Source organism: Hemitrygon akajei, chromosome 7 (assembly GCF_048418815.1).
Source record: "Hemitrygon akajei chromosome 7, sHemAka1.3, whole genome shotgun sequence".
Lineage (NCBI taxonomy): Eukaryota > Metazoa > Chordata > Chondrichthyes > Myliobatiformes > Dasyatidae > Hemitrygon > Hemitrygon akajei.
Genome location: NC_133130.1, coordinates 95,689,519 through 95,707,588, shown reverse-complemented (window position 1 = coordinate 95,707,588; position 18,070 = coordinate 95,689,519). Strand labels below are relative to the sequence as shown.

The 18,070-nt window shown below is 45.3% G+C and overlaps 1 protein-coding gene and 1 long non-coding RNA gene across 4 annotated transcripts in view; one reads left to right on the top strand and one right to left on the bottom strand.

Moving 5' to 3' along the window:
* LOC140730698 (uncharacterized) overlaps window positions 1-18,070 on the bottom strand; it is a 119,208-nt gene that overhangs the window by 6,486 nt on the left and 94,652 nt on the right. For both annotated transcript variants that reach the window (XR_012099661.1, XR_012099660.1), the window contains exon 2: window positions 10,401-10,515. This is a non-coding gene — a long non-coding RNA (uncharacterized lncRNA). The remainder of the gene's footprint in view (window positions 1-10,400; window positions 10,516-18,070) is intronic.
* LOC140730025 (uncharacterized) lies at window positions 13,707-16,804 on the top strand. 2 transcript variants are annotated; one of them, XR_012099486.1, is made up of 2 exons: window positions 13,707-13,902; window positions 16,167-16,804. XR_012099486.1 is itself a non-coding variant. In XM_073050174.1 (2 exons), exons 1-2 carry the CDS (start codon window positions 13,738-13,740, stop codon window positions 16,636-16,638), a joined length of 633 nt encoding a protein of 210 aa, XP_072906275.1. In that variant the 5' UTR covers window positions 13,707-13,737; the 3' UTR covers window positions 16,639-16,804. The 2 variants fall into 2 exon arrangements, 1 of the variants encoding a protein (XP_072906275.1); XM_073050174.1 differs by having other exon boundaries at window positions 16,171-16,804.

Below are 18,070 nucleotides of genomic sequence, written 5' to 3'. Positions count from 1 at the left end.
ATGAAGAGTCCTTGAAAGTGAGTCCATAGGTTGCAGGAACATTTCAATGATGGGGCAAGTGATGTTGAGTGAATTTATCCCCTTTGGTTTAAGAACTTGATGGTTGAGGGGTAATAACTGTTCCTGAACAATGTTCTCTCTAAGGTGTGCACATCTTTTGTTACTAGCTCACAAAGGAATTTAAACTGTGCACAGAAGGTTGTCTCCCTTTACCTCGTTAGCATGTTAAGTATATTTCACGATCATACACAATCACATTTCCTTTTCCAGTTTCTGATGCGGACAGTTAACAAAGTGGAGTTTGTGGTGATTTATCTGCAGATTTTAGAACTGGCTTATTAATACCATTTTTATTGAAGAAATTATTCAGTGTGAACATGTTGTTGTTACTGGACAAAATGTTTCACAACATAAGATTTTTGCACACACTAGTCATTACAAATTAGAGGGAACATTGTTCCTGAACCAGTGAATCCTGAGGCTTCTGTGCCTTCTTCCTGATTGCAGCAGTGAGAAAAGAGCATGTCCTGGATGGTGGAAGTCTCTGATGATGGATGCTGCTTTTCTGCGACAGGGTTCCTCAATGGTGGGGAAGGCTTTTCCCGTAATGGACTCCGGAGAAATAGGGAGTGAGCATTTTCTTTGACCACTATTCTCAGCATTGTGAAACTACTCCCGTAGTTTGCAAGTTGTAGGGTCACGAGCGGATGCTTTTTTGGGTGTGAGATGGAGGGAAAATTTAGAGTTGATGCACTGTCCACACACTGTCCTTACCCCTTAGGGAATAAAGGATTTGAGAACTATTGTTGAGGAAAAAGCCTTGGCAAGTTGCTTCACTTTATCCTGTGATTTGTATGAGCTGCATTATCTGAGGTATGGGAAAAGGACTGATGTCTGTGCTTTCTGATATGGAGGCACTATATGGGACAGCAGGAGCTAAGAGATAGGGAAGAGAAACAGGGCTGGGGTCTGCGCTGCATGGCTTTGTTCCATCTGTCATAAACATGGGTAATTTTTGCTGAACAAAAAATGTCATCAATTTTCCAATGCCAACTTGCTGCCAATTGATTCACAAATGTAACATTGTTCATTATTCACAGCAGTTGCCTGTAGAATTTTCATCAGGGATTGAAACTTATCATGAAGGTCTAGCATAGAAAATCCCACAGTTTAATAAATTATAGAGTAATATTACGCATAGGTATTGTATTCTTCTGATTAGAGGATACACAGGGCTAAAATTTGACTATACGTTTTATATTTTATATAACTTTATATGGGGCAATGGAAGGAGTTCTTGTCCTTCCTCTTGATAAAGAAGTGAACTAGCCAAATGGTTTGCTAGCCCAACTTATTGGACAATGAGCAATAGGACTGGAGTCACATGGAGGTAAGGACGGCGGAACATGCAGTACTGTGGAAAAACATATACAGTACTCAGACTTCTGCGCAGTAATGTATCTGTCAACATGGAGTGGAGATCGGATTTGTAAATCTAGCGGGAGCGAAGGATGTTGGGAATGGCAAGGGTGGAGCGCCATGGGAGAGGTATGGAACAGGTGGCAGATAAGAAGTACCAGGGACGGTGGAGTGGAGGTGGTTTAGGGTGGTGCGGTTGTAGACACAGACAGCCTGAGACACAAGGCAAGGTCATTTGATTCCAAACAATTGGTTTATTGATCATTACAGAATGTCTCTCTGGTGCTTCCTGCTCCCTTCCCTCTCCCTTCCCCTTTTCCCAACTATGATCCCCCTCTCCATGACCTTTTCCCACTCTCAGTCCACAATAGAGACCCATATCAGAATCAGGTTTATCATCACTCACATATATCTTGAAATTTGTTTTGTTTTGTGGTAGCTGTACTGTGCAATACATAAAATTACTACAGAACTGTGCAAAAGTCCATAGCTATATATTTGTGCCTAAGACTTTTGCACAGTATTGAACATCCTATTTAATTGAGTGGCTCAACTAAAACTTTCAAAGAAAGTAAAGGATTCAGATTTCTCGCATCTGTAGTTTCTTGGTTTTAGATCTCCACCCTTTGCTGTTTTTGGACTTAATTTTCCAACATGATCCGTGGATTTTAAAATGGTGTTTAGCAATTGAAGGTAAACCACCCCCCTTCCCCAAATGGGATATACCTTTCGATTTCATTAGGAGTTTCAGGAGATTTGGTATGTCACCAGAGACTCTTGAAAATTTCTACAGATGTAATGTGGAGAACATTCTGGCTGGTTGCATCACCACTTAGCATGGAGGTTCCAATGCACAGGATCGAAAGAGACTGTAGAGGGTGATTGAATCAGTCAGCTCCATCATGGGTACAAACCGGAGGAAATTCTGCAGATGCTGGAAATCCAAGCAACACACGCAAAATGCTGGAGGAACTCAGCAGGCCAGGCAGCATCTATGGAAAAAAGTGCAGTGAATGTTTCAGGCCAAGACCCTTCAGCAGGAGTGGAGAAAAAATTATGAGGAGTAGAGTTTAAAGGAGGGTGGAGCGTAGGGAGAAACACAAGGTGATGGTTGAATCTGGGAGGGGAGGGGTGAAGTAAGGAGCTGGTGAAAGAGTTACAGGGCTGGAGAAGGGGGAATCTAATATGACCGGACAGAATGCCATGGAAGAAAGAAAAGGGGGGAGGAGCACCAGAGGGAGATGGTAGGCAGGCAAGGAAATAAGGCAAGAGGGAAACGGGGATGGGGAGTAGTGAAGGAGGGGGCATTACACGAAGTTTGAAAAATCGATGTTCATTCCTTCAGGCTTTTCATTCCAGAATGTAGGAGATGTCCTCCTTTAAAAAAAATGGCTTTCCTTCTTCCACCATCAATGCCGCCCTCAACTGCATCTCTTCCATTTCATGCACGTCTCCTCTCTCCCCATCCTCCTGCTACCCTACCAGGGATAGTGTTTCTCTTGTCCTCACCTACCACTCCACCGATATCTGCATCCAGCACGTAATTCTCCGGAACTTCCACCATCTCCAATGGGATCCCACCACCAAACACATCTTTCTCTCCCCCCCCCCCACCACTTTCTGCTTTCTGCAGGGATCACTCCCTACCCGACTCCCTTGTCCATTTGTCCCTCCCCGCTGATCTTACTCCTGGAACTTGTCCTTGCAAGGAGAACAAGTGGTACACCTGCCCCTACTCCTCCCACCTCATTACCATTCCTGGCCCCAAACAGTCCTTCCAGGTGAGGTGACACTTCACCTGTGAGTCTGTTGGAGTCATCTACTGTGTCCAGTGCTCTCGGTGTGGCCTCCTGTATATCGGTGAGACCCATTGTAGATTCCCAAGAACCTGTACTCCATTTGTCAATCCATGGCCTCCTCTACTGTCGTGATGAAACCACACTCAGCTTGGAGGAATAATACCTTATATTCTGTCTGGGTAGCCTCCAGCCTAATGGCATGAACATCAATTTCTCGAACTTCCAGTAATTTCCCCCCTCTCCCCTCACCATTCCCCACCCCCTTTTCCCTCTCTCACCTTACCTCCTTACCTGCTCATTGCCTCCCTCTGGTGCTCTTACTCCCCTCTTTTCTTTCTGTCCTGTCCTATTAGATTCCCCCTTCACAGCCCTGTATCTCTTTCACCAATCAACTTCCCTGTTCTTTACTTCATCCCTCTCCCTCCCAGTTTCACCTGTCACCTTGTGTTTCTCCCTTCTTTCCCCCAACCTTTTTACTCTACTCCTCAACTTTTTTTCTCTCCAATCCCGCTGGAGGGTCTTGGCCTGAAACGTCGACAGTACTCTGTTCCATAGATGCTGCCTGTCCTGCTGAGTTCCTCCAGCATTTTGTGTGTGCTGCACTAATCTTATTTATGTCTTGCACTGTATTGCTGCCACAAAGTAACAAATTCCATGATATATGTTAGTGACAATAAACCTGATTTTGATTCTGATTTAATTTGTCTCTGTTAATTTGTTCAAATCAAGATACTTCATCAGAAATGTTAAAGTGAGAAATGTCGTGATTTCAGTTGAAGAGAGTGGAGAAGAGAGAAAAGAATACCCGTAATAACATAGAGCCCAAAGTTAAGCAAATAATTGCTTCCTTGAAAATGTTGTGCTTCACATTATTGCAGAGATGCGGCGCTCCACGTTGTCGCAGAGATGCGGCGCTCCACGTTGTCGCAGAGATGCGGCGCTCCACGTTGTCGCAGAGATGCGGCGCTCTCTGATATTCATGATATTCCTCACTTTACTATTGCAACATGGGAGAGCAGGTTTGAGGATTCAATGAGTAAAACAGGTGACACAGATTTATTTCAGAAGTGAACAGTGAAACACTAAATCGGGTTTCTAGCTAAACAAGCGTTCATGTAAGCTATCCAAACCCACTGCACTGTACATTCAGTGACTATTTAAATGAACGGATATGGTGCTAAACCACCCCCGGTTTATAAAACATAAAAAGTAAGCATGCTATGAACAGATACTTAACCAAACAAACCGCACGGGGTGGGGTTGGGGGCCCGTCTACGTCTGCAATGCTCTCCCTCAGTGGTCCTTCAGTACTGGTCATGAATTCAGCCTGACATCGGGTGGCACGAAAGAAAGAGAGTGAACCCTCTACAGGTGCTATTTTTATACCCCCAGGGTGGCTGGAACTGGAAATAGGCTCTGTGGCGTGTAAGCCAACCAATAGGAAAAGAGCATTGCAGACTTTAAACGAACCAATTAGCATGATTAAAGCAGCTTTTGAATGGAATAAGCTATGCCCTCCAGAGGACAACCATTTCTGATGAGGCATCTTGATTCGAAATGTCAACTGTTTCTTTTCACTGATCCTGTTATGTGTGCATCCAGTATTCTCTGGATTTGTTCCAAATATAATGAATCAATTGGGTAAGTGCTTCCATTGAGGGAAGCATGTGTAAAACCCTAATGGGAAAATTAAAAGTCATGATTAAAGCCTCAAGATAAGGCAAGTCAAGTTTTTTTTATCGTGCACAAGTATGGTGAAGAATTGGTGAAATAAGAAACTTTATCACTGGTATATTTACTGGATGTATATTATACACTGCTGCACCTAATATAGTGGCCACAGGAGTGGAATCAGGTGTGGTCTTCTGCTTCTGTAGCCCATCCACTTCAAGGTTCGATGTATTGAGTGTTCAGAGATGCTGTTCTACACGACACTGTTCTAATGTGTGGTTACTTGAGCTACTGTCGCCTTCCTGCCAGTTTGAACCATTCTGCCCATTCTCCTCTGACCCTTTTCTCATTAACAAGCCATTTTCATCCACAGAACTGCTGCTGACTGAATGATTTTTGTTTTTCACACCATTCTCTGTAAACTCTAGAGACTGCTGTGTGTCAGAATTTCAGAAGTCCAGTAGTTTCTGAGAAGCTCAAACCACTCCGTCTGGACCCAGCAATTATTCCACGGTCAAAGTAACTGAGATCACATTATTTCTCCGTTCTGATGTTTGGTTTGAACAACAACTAAAACTCTTGACCATGTCTGCTGCCACATGATTGGCTGATTAGACATTTACATTAATGAGCAGGTGTACATGTGCACCTAATAAATTGGCCACTGAGTGTAGGTACAGACAAGATATAGAATACACCTGTAAATTATACGTAAATTTTGCATGGATTATACAATACAGGAAAAAGAGACAAAAAGATTGTACAAAAATGAGACATTTGTGCAAAATATAAACAATTTTTTTTGTCCCTGTAGTTACGGACAAAATGCAGTCAAATATGTCTCAACAATAGAACTTCAGTTCTAGACCAGTAAATACTGCCGTTACATAAGAACATAAGAAATAGGAGCAGGAGTAGACCTGATGGGCCTGCTTCGCCATTCAAAAAGATCATGGCTGATCTGGCCATGGACTCATCTCCACCTACCTGCCTTTTCCCATAACCCTTAATTCCTCTACTATACAAAAGTCTATCCAACCTTGTCTTAAATATATTTACTGAGGTAGCCTCCACTGTTTCATTGGGTAGAGAATTCCACAGATTTACCACTCTCTGGGAAAAGCTGTTCCTCCTCATCTCCATCCTAAATCTACACCCCCAAATCTTAAGGCTATGCCCCTAGTTCTAATCTCACCTACCAGTGGAAACAACTTTACTGCTTCTATCTTATCGATCCCTTTCATAATTTTATATGTTTCTATAAGATCTCCTATCATTCTTCTGAATTCCAGTGAGTACAGTCCAAGCGACTTAATCTCTCCTCATATTCTAATCCCCTCATCTCTGGAATCAACCTGGTGAACCTCCTCTGCACCACCTCCAAAGCCAGTATATCCTTCCTCAAGTAAGGAAACCAGAACTGCACACAGTACTCCAGGTGTGGCCTCACTAGTACCCTCTACAGATGCAGCATAACCTCCCTGCTCTTAAATTCAATCTCTCTAGCAATGAAGACTGACATTCCATTTGCCTTCTTGATAGCTTGCTGCACCTGCAAACCAACCTTTTGTGATTCATGCACAAGCATTCTCAAGTCTCTCTGCATAGCAGCATGCTGCAATTTTTTTACCATTTAAATAATAATCTTTAATTTTTACCATTTAAATAATAATCTTTAATTTTTCCTTCCAAAATGGATGACCTTGCATTTACCAACATTGTACTCCATCTGTCAGACCCTTGCCATTTCACTTAACCTATCTAGATCTCTCTGCAGATTCTCCATATCTTCTGCACAATTTGCTTTTCTATTCAATGTAGTGTCATCAGCAAACTTAGATACACTACACTTGGTCCCCTCTTCCAGATCATTAATGTATATCGTGAACAGTTGCAGGCCCAGCACTGACCCCTACAGCACACTACTCACCACTGATTGCCAACCAGAGTAACACACATGTATCCCAAATATCAGATTTTTATTGGTTAACCAATCCTCTATCCATGCTAATACATCCCCCTCCCCCCACTCTTGTTTATCCTTATCTTATGGATGTCTTTTATGTGGCACCTTATTGAACACCTTCTGGAAATCCAAGTAAATAATGTCCATCTGTTCCCTTCTATCTACTGCGTTCATTATATCCTCAAAGAACTCCAGTAAGCTTGTCCAGCAGGGCCTGCTTTTGCTGAATCCATGCTGTGTCTGCCTGATGGATCTATTTCTTTCCAGATACCTCGCTATTTCTTCATTAATGATAGCTTCAAGCATTTTCTCAACTACAGATTTTAAACTAACTGGTCTATAGTTACCTGCCTTTTGCCTACATCCTTTTTTGAACAGTGGTGTGATATTCGCTGTCTTCCAATCCACTGGGACCTCCCAGAGTCCAGAGAATTTTGGGAAATTATCACCAGAGCCTCTACTATAACTTCTGCCATTTCTTTCAGTACCCTGGGATGCATTCCATCAGGACCAGGGGACTTATCTATCTTCGGGCCCACAAGTTTGCTGTTAAATGTTCATCAATTTAATGTAATTGCTAACTTATAGTCCCTCCTCCAACAGTGAACATTCTGAATCATGGAAATGGGCGCTTCAGCCCAACTGGCCTATGCCAACCGCAGTATCCCACCTGCTAGTCCCAGCTGCCCGCATTCAGCCTGAATCCACCAATTTGAAGTTGAGGTCCCTGTATCAGAATTCTCTTTTACTTTCCACAGGCACCGCCTGACTTGTTGGGTTTTCCCACCATTTTTAGGTTTTGTTTTGGCTGAAATTAGAATTCTTCTAATTACAAGATTTTTGTTGATATTCCCTTGCATTTAATAGTATATTATGGTAATAATGAATATTATTTAATTCCTCAGAAACTAAATACTTTATATTAATACCCCTGCAGAATCATTTTAAAGGTAAGTAATATTGTTCAATCCACTATAAGGCATTAGGGAGGATTTGAATGATAGAGTTTGTTGGTAAAAGGTATCCTTCTGGCCTTTAGCCTAAATAAGGGAGATTTCGCCATTATCTATTATCTTCCCCAAGAGTACATTTTCCTCCAAATTACTGTTATGGGACGATTAATCCCTGCAGCAAGATGCTTAGTTTTTGTTTAAAAATAATGATATGCTCAGTGGCCACTTTATTACGTACTGTACCTCTGGTGCTGTAGCTCATCCACTTCAAGGTTCAACATATTGTATGTTCAGAGATACTCTTCTGCAAACCACTGTTGTAATGTGTGGTTTTTGAGTTACTGTCACCTTCGGGCCAGTTTGAACCAGTCTGGCCATTCCCTTCTGACTTTCCTCATTAATAAGGCACTTTCATTCACAGAACTGCGGCTGACTGGATAGTTTTTCTTTTTGCACTATTCTCTGTAAACTCTAAAGACTTGTGTGTGAAAATCCCAGAACGTCAGCAGTTTCTGAGATACTCAAACCACCTCATCTGGCACCAACAATTATACTCTGGTCAGTCACATTTTACCCCACAACCACCACCACCACCATTCTGATGTCTGGTCTGGACAACAACTGAACTGCTTGACCATGCCTAAAATCTTTTATGCATTGGGTTGCTGTCACATGATTGGCTAATTAGATGTTTGTATTAACAAGCAGGTGTACCTAATAAAGAGGACACTGAGTGCAATTCTAAAAATCAAAATCCAGTTCAATTTATTTTCTATTTTCTTCCCAGGATAGGTGGATAACTGGCAAGTTTGCCCATTTTAATTTGCTTTAGAATGCATTGGGAGATCTAATTCTGAAACTACTGTAATTAATGTGATAATCCTTTGTAGCCGTTTCTTCAATATGAGTGCTTTGTTGGCTACTAGAGGACATTTAAAAGTCAGTCTCCTTGGTGTGAGACTGAAGTCACAGACAGACGACAACACGTAAGGTCCTTTGTTGAAAGCCGTGAAGGAATTAGTTATATTTTTGCACTAGTCCAACATTTTACATTGTCCCTGATACCTCCATGTTATTTTCAGATATTAAACAGAATTCTAATGAAGGTGGAATGTAGAACAAAGGCATTGGTTTGAGCCTGGGTCACTTGCAGGGTTGTGATAGAGAAGCAGGCCATTCCATTTAATATGGTTATAATCCATCCTCTATCTCAATGCCGTTTTTGGATCTCAATCAAGGAATTGTGGAAAACTGGAAGTTCTATCTGCAAAATGCTTTTAAGGATAGCTCTATTGAAAATGTTAAAACCAAATCAAGTAGATTTTGGGATATTGGATAAAAGATCGGTTGATTGAATTAAAACCTGAGATAGTTGTGGTCTCATTTAATAGAAGAAGAAGCTTGAGGAGATGAACAGCCTCCTCTTGATCCTACAGCCAACAATTTCCAAAACGTCTACCTCATCAGCGCTGTTCACGGGTTTCCAGTTCTCTCTGGCAGGAGTCAATTTAACATAATTCAAATCTGTCAATTGCAAAGAGGAGATCTAAACAAAAGTCCTGGTACCTGGATACTGGTTCTATAATGTAATTAAAACATTTGCATCTTTCCTGGTCCACTAGTTTTCCCCCATGTGGAAGTAAGATGGCAGGATTTGGAGGGAAGATAGATACAGTGGCTACTTTGGGTCCAATTAAAGGTGTATTTGTTCATTTTGTATGTCTATTTTAGAATTGCAAGTCACTACTGGATACTATGAACATCAAGTACTACAGGACTATCCCATCAGCGAGTTGTTTGATAGTGATGGAGCTGGACTTATTGTATACCATTGTTATGTTGTTGCCTGGATGGTGCACATTCTGAGTGATTGTCTTGGATATTTTTATTGGGATTGCAAGACGCTGTTGAACACTGGTAATGTAGTTTACTCCAAATTCCATTCACTGGTTCATTGGTGAGTCTAAACTGGGAGCTACACTGCCTTAGTTGTGGCAAGGACTAGGCCAAAGCCGCAGGCTTTCCAGGAGAGGAGATGCCAAAGCTGTATGGGAGAGCCTCTGTGGGGCATGTGGAATCGAATTGGGTTAGGTGCTGATCCTGCTGTTAGTGCTGCCCTCCAGTGTCACTTAGTGCTGCTCTCTGGTGTTCAGTCAATGCTGCCCTCCAGTATTCACGAGGTGGAAGAACAAACTGGACCAGGACTGCAGTCATGCCACTCAGGGACTTGAGCTATATTATTTTCTTTTTATATTCTGCATGATTTTCTGGAATTGTAACTATATGTGCTATTTGAGCTATGTACTATCTGTTGTTGGTAATATGTGTTGTACCTTGGCCTTGGAGGAACACTGTTTTGTTTAACTATATTCATATATAATTGAGTGATAATTGAACTTGAACTTGATGTGGTATACTGTATACACTTAGGCAGGCCAAGTAATTGGATAGCTGGGCATATCCAGCAAGGCCAAAAAAAATCTGTCTACAACCTTTCCTCAGGGTGATCTTCGGAATTATTTTTACCAGTTAACACCAGAAGATCAGGAAAGGCTTAATGGTGACAAAATAGAAGATGCAGGGAGTACTCACCAAAACAAGCAACATTGGCAGAGTGAAAAAGGTTGCTAATGTTTCTGTTCTTTTCATCTGAATGGGGATGACTGCTGTCAGTATCTCTGAAAGACGGGTGTGAGTTGAGACAGACCTGGAAAGCCAATAGAGAGTAGAATTGCAACATGATAAAGATATTTTATCTATTTATCATCTCCCAAATACCTCATTAATAACCCTCAGTCCCAATACAGGCATCTTGGATTGATTGTATTTAGAGAACAGTATCAAATGTTCTCATCCTGACCCCAAATTAATAATAAGAACATAAGAAGCCAGGGAAGGAGTGGGTTGCATGTCCCTGTACCATTGAATACAATCGAGACCTTGTCCACATTCTTACTTGGGTCCTACTCCCTTTGATTCTCTTAATGTTCTGTTGATCCAAATCATGAGAATACTTAACCAGTTCTAACGAAGCACCATTGACCTGAAACTCCATTTCATTCTTTACAGATGCTGCCTGACCTGCTGAATATTTTCAGCATTTTCTGCTTTTTTAAAGAATTTGGATTTCCAGAAATGCATTGTTTTTCAGTATGCTACTCTAGGGTGGGGAATTCTAGAGACCCTTTGAAATTTCACAAACCTTTGGAATTTCAACTTCATCGTTACTGGTTGACTCCTAATCTATATTGCTTTTCCAGTTTGAAATCCTCCAGTTGGAGAAACCAAGCCCCTCCCCACCACCACCAGCACCACCACTCAGTCTCTTCTTCTCATATTTTAATTTGAATATCTCTTTTTTTTCTAAACCACAGGCACTCCATTCTGAGCTCTGGATGAGATTAATATGCAGCCAGAAGAAAACACTCAAGGATGTGCTTGAAGCTTCCTTGAAAAAATGGAATCTCCCCATTGACTCCTAGAAATCTGTGTGCCATGAAAACTCAAGGTGGAGAAGGAACATTCGGGACTGATCACCTTAAGGCTACATCTATGTGTGAGTGACCTCACAACTATCCCCCCACTTTGCCAGCCACTCCCTGTCCCATCTGGGGTTGCGCAGTTGGCCTCTTTAGCCATCTCAAAACCCACAAATCTAGAGTGGAGGTGAGTCACCCTGCATCCCAATAGACTTGATTAAGAAGTAGAAAGTGAAGAAGACAGACTAGTACTCATGACTTCTGATATTAGATCAGCAACATTAAACTCAGCTTTTAAAAAGGCATACAGGTACTCTGAACCTTTAGTAGTTCAAACAGTCAATCAAAGACTCCAGACTGTTAAGCAAGGAGGCTATACCTGTACATATTCCCTACATACATTGTCAAAAAAGCCCTGTATAGCTGCAGCAAGACTTACATTCTCCTTGCAGTGGAGACCAAATCCCGGTTATGTTCACCTTCTCTTCCCTGCCACCCTGCCATGAACTGATTTCTTTCTGTCTTTCTTCCTCAAACCTCATTGCCCTTGACACTTCTAAACATTTTAGGCTCAATCTCCCTAACCTTTTTTACAGTAAGATTCAAGATCAGCTTTATTTCTCACATGTACAGCAAAACTACAGTGAAATGTGATGTTTGCGTCAAATCAGATCATCAAGGATTAGACCATAAAACGATAAAATAAAAGAGCAGAATTAGGCCAATCGGTCCAGTGATCCTGTTCCAGCATTCCATCATGATTGATTTATTATCTCTCTCAACCCCATTCTCCTGCCGTCTCCCCGTAACTTCTGGCATCCTTTCGAATCAAGAACCTATCAACATTTGCTTTAAATATACCAAATGACTTGTCTTCCAGAGCCATCTGTGGCAATTAATTCCACAGATTCTCCGCCCTCTGAGTAAAGAAATTCCTCTTCGTCTCTGTTCTACAGTGTTGTGCTGGGGATAGCCTGCAGGTCTTGCCACACTTCTGATGCTAGCATAGTATGCCCAAAACTTACTAACCCTAACATGTATGTCTTTTGAATATGGGAGCAAACTGTAGAACCCCAAATGAAGCCCACATTATCACTCTAGAACGTACACACAGTCGCAAGATTCGAACCCCGATTGGTAATCTCTGGTGCTGTAAAGCAATTGCGCGAAACACTATAGTACTATGCCGATCTTGCATTTTGATCCAGTTTTTGCTTGCTCAATGTGGTGAACTAGATATACCTGTCTGACTGCTCCTGTGGCTCCTCCCAAGACCCTGCTGACTACCCCTGTGGCTCCTCCCACAGACCCCTGTATAAAGGCGACTGTGGCCTGCTGCTCTCCCTCATTTCCCCAGGATGTAGTGTTCTTCAGTCAATAAAAGCCGATATCTCACTTCCTAAGTCTCGGCGTGAGTTATTGATGGTGCATCAATTTTATTGACTGAAAGTTACAACATGGAAACCGCTTTACGCCCAGAACGCCTAGACTTGGACCCCCGAGACCCTGGAGCAGCTCTTGCCTTTGACCACTGGCTGGTGTGCTTCCAATCGTACTTAGAGGAGGTTCGTGCCACCGACTCGGCTGTTCGGCTCAAACTTCTCTTCTCGAGGGTCGCCCCAAAAGTTTATTCGTTCATCAGGGACATATCCACCTACGAGGAGGCGCTTGCCGCCCTCCGAAGACAGTACCTGCGGCCAGTAAATCCAGTTTATGCACGGCACCGCTTGGCAACGCGAAAACAGCGGCCTACGGAGTCGACTGCTGAATTTTTCCGCGAGTTACTGACCCTAGCGCGGGACTGTGACTGCAAAGCGCTCACAGCGGAACAGCATAAGGAACACTTGGTCCGAGACGCTTTTGTGACTGGGGTTCGGTCAGTGTGTATCCGCCAGCGGCTGCTGGAAAAAGCTGATCTTACCTTACGCTCTGCGATAGAGACGGCCAGTTCGATAGAGGCTGCGCAACTGTACGCCGAAGAAGTCCAGCCGCGCCATTCCCCGGTTCCGAGCGAATTCGCCAACGCCGCTGCCAGTCGCGGTATCTCAAACCCCACGAATTCGCCAGGTACGAAACTCTGTTACTTTTGTGGGCTTCGGAAACATGCCCGGGAACTCTGTCCGGCACGCGAAGCGACGTGTTCCAGCTGTGGGAAGAAGGGCCATTTCGCCAAGGTCTGTAAATCTAAACCGCGCCCGGGGTCGAGCAGCGCCGCGTCTGAGACCTGGGGGCCGCCATTTTGCATGACCGGATGTGGACAACCATCTTTGCCGCCGTCACCAGGCCCCGCCCCTACCTACCCGTGTGCGACCTGGGAGCCGCCATCTTGCATGCCCGGATGTGAGCGGCCATCTTTGCTGGCGTCACCAGGCCCCGCCCCCGACACGCCCCGTTCTACGCTGGCTTCCGTGACCCTCGACCAAAGCGCTCCGCACCAGCTCGCAAGGTCGATGATGGACATCCTGGTGGAGGGGCACAGGACTCGCTGCCTGTTTGACACGGGCAGCACTGAGAGTTTTATTGACCCGGCCACAGTGAAACGCTGCGGACTCGTGACACGGCCGGTCCGTCGGAAGATCACCTTGGCTTCAGGGTCGCATTCCACAGACATCCGGGTGGGTTGTGTAGCGACATTGGTGGTGCAGGGCACAGAATATCGGAACTTTGCGTTCCTGGTCATGCCTCGGCTGTGCGCACCTGTGCTATTGGGGCTGGACTTCCAGAGCCATCTCGAAAGTGTGACTATGGCATATGACGGGCCCCACCCGCCACTCACTGTCAGGAATCCTCAGTTTGGTGGGACTTCGCCATATACTCCGTTACCACACGCACATACACCCCGAACCCCACATCCCGCCCAGCACCATGTCGATAGCTGTGCTGCTGACACTATTTGCAACCTCTCCACCCTCAAGATCCCTCCCCCATCGCTGTTCACCAACCTGACCCCCGACTGTAAACCTGTGGCAACTAAAAGTAGGAGGTACAGTGCGGGGGACAGGGCCTTTATTCATTCAGAGGTGCAGGGGCTGCTCAGGGAGGGGATCATTGAGCCAAGCACAAGCCCATGGCGGTCCCAGGTGGTCGTTGTTCGGACTGGGCAGAAAAATAGGATGGTTGTGGACTACAGCCAGACCATCAATAGATTCACGCAGCTTGACGCGTACCACCTACCCCGCATCGCGGATATGGTCAACCAGATAGCTCAGTACAAGGTGTACTCGACAATTGATCTGAAATCCGCTTATCACCAGCTCCCCATCCGCCCAGAGGACCGCCCCTACACCGCCTTCGAGGCGGGTGGCAGGCTCTATCACTTTCTGCGCGTCCCGTTTGGTGTCACAAATGGGGTCTCGGTCTTCCAGAGGGAGATGGACCGGATGGTGGACCAGTACAAACTGACGGCCACATTTCCCTATCTAGATAACATCACCATCTGTGGTCGCGACTGGTCGGACCATGACGCCAACCTCCAACGTTTTTTCCAGGTGGCCGATGCTTTGAACCTGACTTATAACAAGGACAAGTGTGTGTTCAGAACCACACGACTCGCTATCCTTGGGTATGTCGTGGAGAACGGGGTCATTGGCCCTGACCCCGACCGTATGCGCCCCCTGTTAGAACTCCCTCTTCCCACTACTCTCAAGGCCCTCCGGCGGTGCCTGGGTTTTTTTTCCTATTACGCCCAATGGGTTCCCCATTACGCAGACAAGGCCCGCCCCCTGGTCAAGTCTACCACCTTTCCCCTCTCTGCCGAGGCCCGCGCGGCCTTCAGCTGCATTAAAGGGGACATTGCCAAAGCAACGATGCATGCGGTAGACGAGACCATTCCCTTCCAAGTAGAGAGTGACGCCTCTGACGTCGCGCTGGCTGCTACCCTCAATCAGGAAGGCAGGCCAGTGGCGTTTTTTTCCCGTACCCTTCAAGGCTCTGAACTTCGGCACTCCACGGTGGAGAAAGAAGCCCAAGCCATAGTGGAAGCTATTCGGCACTGGAGGCACTATCTCGCCGGCAGAAGGTTCACCTTGCTGACCGACCAGCGCTCGGTTGCGTTCATGTTCAGCAGCCAACAGCGGGACAAAATCAAAAATGATAAAATTTTGCGATGGAGAATAGAACTCTCCACCTATACTTACGATATCCTGTACCGGCCTGGCAGGCTCAATGAACCGTCTGATGCCCTATCCCGGGGACCGTGTGCTAGTGCCCAGCTCGACCAGCTGTATGCCCTTCATGCCCAACTTTGCCACCCGGGGGTCACCCGGTTTTATCACTTCATTAAAGCCCGGAACCTGCCGTACTCCCTGGAGGACATCAGGACGATGACCAGGGACTGCCAGATCTGCGCTGAGTGCAAACCGCACTTCTACCGTCCTGACACTGCACAGCTTGTCAAGGCCACCCGCCCTTTTGAGCGACTGAGTATTGACTTTAAGGGCCCCCTTCCCTCCACCGACCGCAATGTCTACTTTCTCAGTATTATTGACGAGTACTCGCGATTCCCCTTTGCCGTTCCCTGCCCCGACACTACTACCACGTCGGTCATAAAAGTCCTGCGCCAGCTCTTCACACTGTTCGGATATCCCTGCTATGTCCACAGTGATAGAGGGTCCTCCTTTATGAGTGACGAGTTGCGCCGGTTCCTGCTTGCTAGGGGCATAGCTACTAGTCGCACCACGAGTTATAATCCCCGGGGGAATGGCCAGGTGGAGAGGGAGAATGCCACGGTGTGGAAGGCCATACTTTTAGCCCTTAAGTCACAAGGGTTGCCGGTCTCCCGATGGCAGGAGGTCCTCCCTGAGGCACTCCACTCTATCCGCTCCCTGTTGTGTACGTCCACTAATGCCACCCCTCACGAACGCTTATTCTCTTTTCCCAGGAAGTCTGTCACTGGGACCACCCTGCCAGTTTGGCTGACGTCCCCGGGGCCAGTGCTGCTGCGTAAACATGCGAGGAGTAATAAGTACTCACCACTGGTCGAGAAGGTTCACCTCCTGCATGCTAATCCCCAGTATGCCTACGTGGTCTTGCCTGATGGGCGGGAGGACACGGTCTCTGTCCGCGACCTGGCGCCCGCCGGAGCAGCAGACCACTACCCCGAGCACTCCACGGTAACTTTGCACCCTGTACCCGAAGTGACTCCGCGCGCACCGTGCCCCACACAGACTCCGTATGCGTCTGTTCCAGGGCCCTCGCTCACACGCGAGGGATCCCTGACACCTCCTGTTGGGACAGAATTAACCCACTCTCCGCCTTCGGAGCACACACCACCTCCGGCTCCTGTGCAATTGCAGCCGGAGCTCCGTAGATCGCAGCGAACGATTCGACCACCTGATCGACTTAACCTGTAAATATACTTGGGAATTTTTTTTTAAACAAAGGAGGGGTGAATGTGGTGAACTAGATATACCTGTCTGACTGCTCCTGTGGCTCCTCCCAAGACCCTGCTGACTACCCCTGTGGCTCCTCCCACAGACCCCTGTATAAAGGCGACTGTGGCCTGCTGCTCTCCCTCATTTCCCCAGGATGTAGTGTTCTTCAGTCAATAAAAGCCGATATCTCACTTCCTAAGTCTCGGCGTGAGTTATTGATGGTGCATCACTCCATACATCCAAGCTTGCTTAAGAGCCTCTGACATATGTAGAGGTCAGCTGGCAATGTATGAAGAAGAAACTCAAAGTATTAATATATCCAGAGGGCATCCCTCCCAGATGGAATGACATCTTTTACAGTAGGAGTGATAACATTAGCAAAGAGTTGTTTAATATGTTTAAGGAGCTCTGTAATGAACTGAAGAATTGTTAGTTAAAGTAATTATAATCATCTGAAAGTACTCAGGAAATTAATCAGGAAACTTATTCAAGCACCTTCTTGGGTTCAGGAAATCCCAAAGCACTTTATGACTAATTAAGGAAATTTGAAATATTTTTCAGTTTAAGAAAAGTGATGGCTTACTAATGCACAGCAGGATCCCACAAGAAGCAATGGGATAATGCTTTAATAATCTGATTTCAGTGATGATTATTGGAAGATAAATATTGGTAGTATAGCACTAGAGGGGGGTATGGGATATCTATGGTGGGTTAGAAGCTCGGCTGAAGAGACATATCGTTTCCATTCTGGGGCAGCTCACTCAGCTTTTGTCCCCACCGGACACTCAGCTGCCACCTGTGGTCAAGTAACTGTCTGCTTGAGACAGGTGGACTAAATCAGGTGAGGTTAGCTGGCGGGCCTCATACCACAGTGAGGTACTGGCATACCTGTCCTAGCATGTGAAGACAGCACCAGTGGACTGGGAAGATGAGATGCAACGACTGGGAAGATGAGATGCAATGACCAGGAAGATGGTTTTTTCAATGCTTCGTGGAGAGCGAAGGGCATGATAAAGCACAGAAGAAGCATGGTTATCTAAAGCAATCAAAGAAGATCCCAGTTGTGATGACTACTCATACCACTGGATCCGGACTTCCAAAGTCAAGAGAGTGGAGCTGTCCCAGCTCACTCAGACAGATTTCAAAAACTATCGTGGCGAATATGATGGATAGCCAATCAGAAATAGCACCAGAGAGAACTTCCCTGCTCTTCCTCAGAGTAGTGCCAAGGAAGACGGACATCTTAATGCCTCTGCTGAAAGATTTATGGTGCATATGTGTCATGATCAAATTTAATGGCACGGACATAAATAATGAGCTAAATGGCTTAACTTTGTTCAATATTTATGTGAGAGGGCCAGGATATATAAAGGTGTAGTCAGTGAGGTATGAGAAGCTTTAGCCCTCATTT

Bases quoted from the DNA above. Each gene is read 5' to 3' on its own strand.
- LOC140730025 (XM_073050174.1), top strand. From the start codon at position 13,738: ATGATGGACATCCTGGTGGAGGGGCACAGGACTCGCTGCCTGTTTGAC. The intron at 13,903-16,170 runs GTGGGTTGTGTA...TTTCCCAGGAAG, and splicing joins CGCATTCCACAGACATCCGG to TCTGTCACTGGGACCACCCT.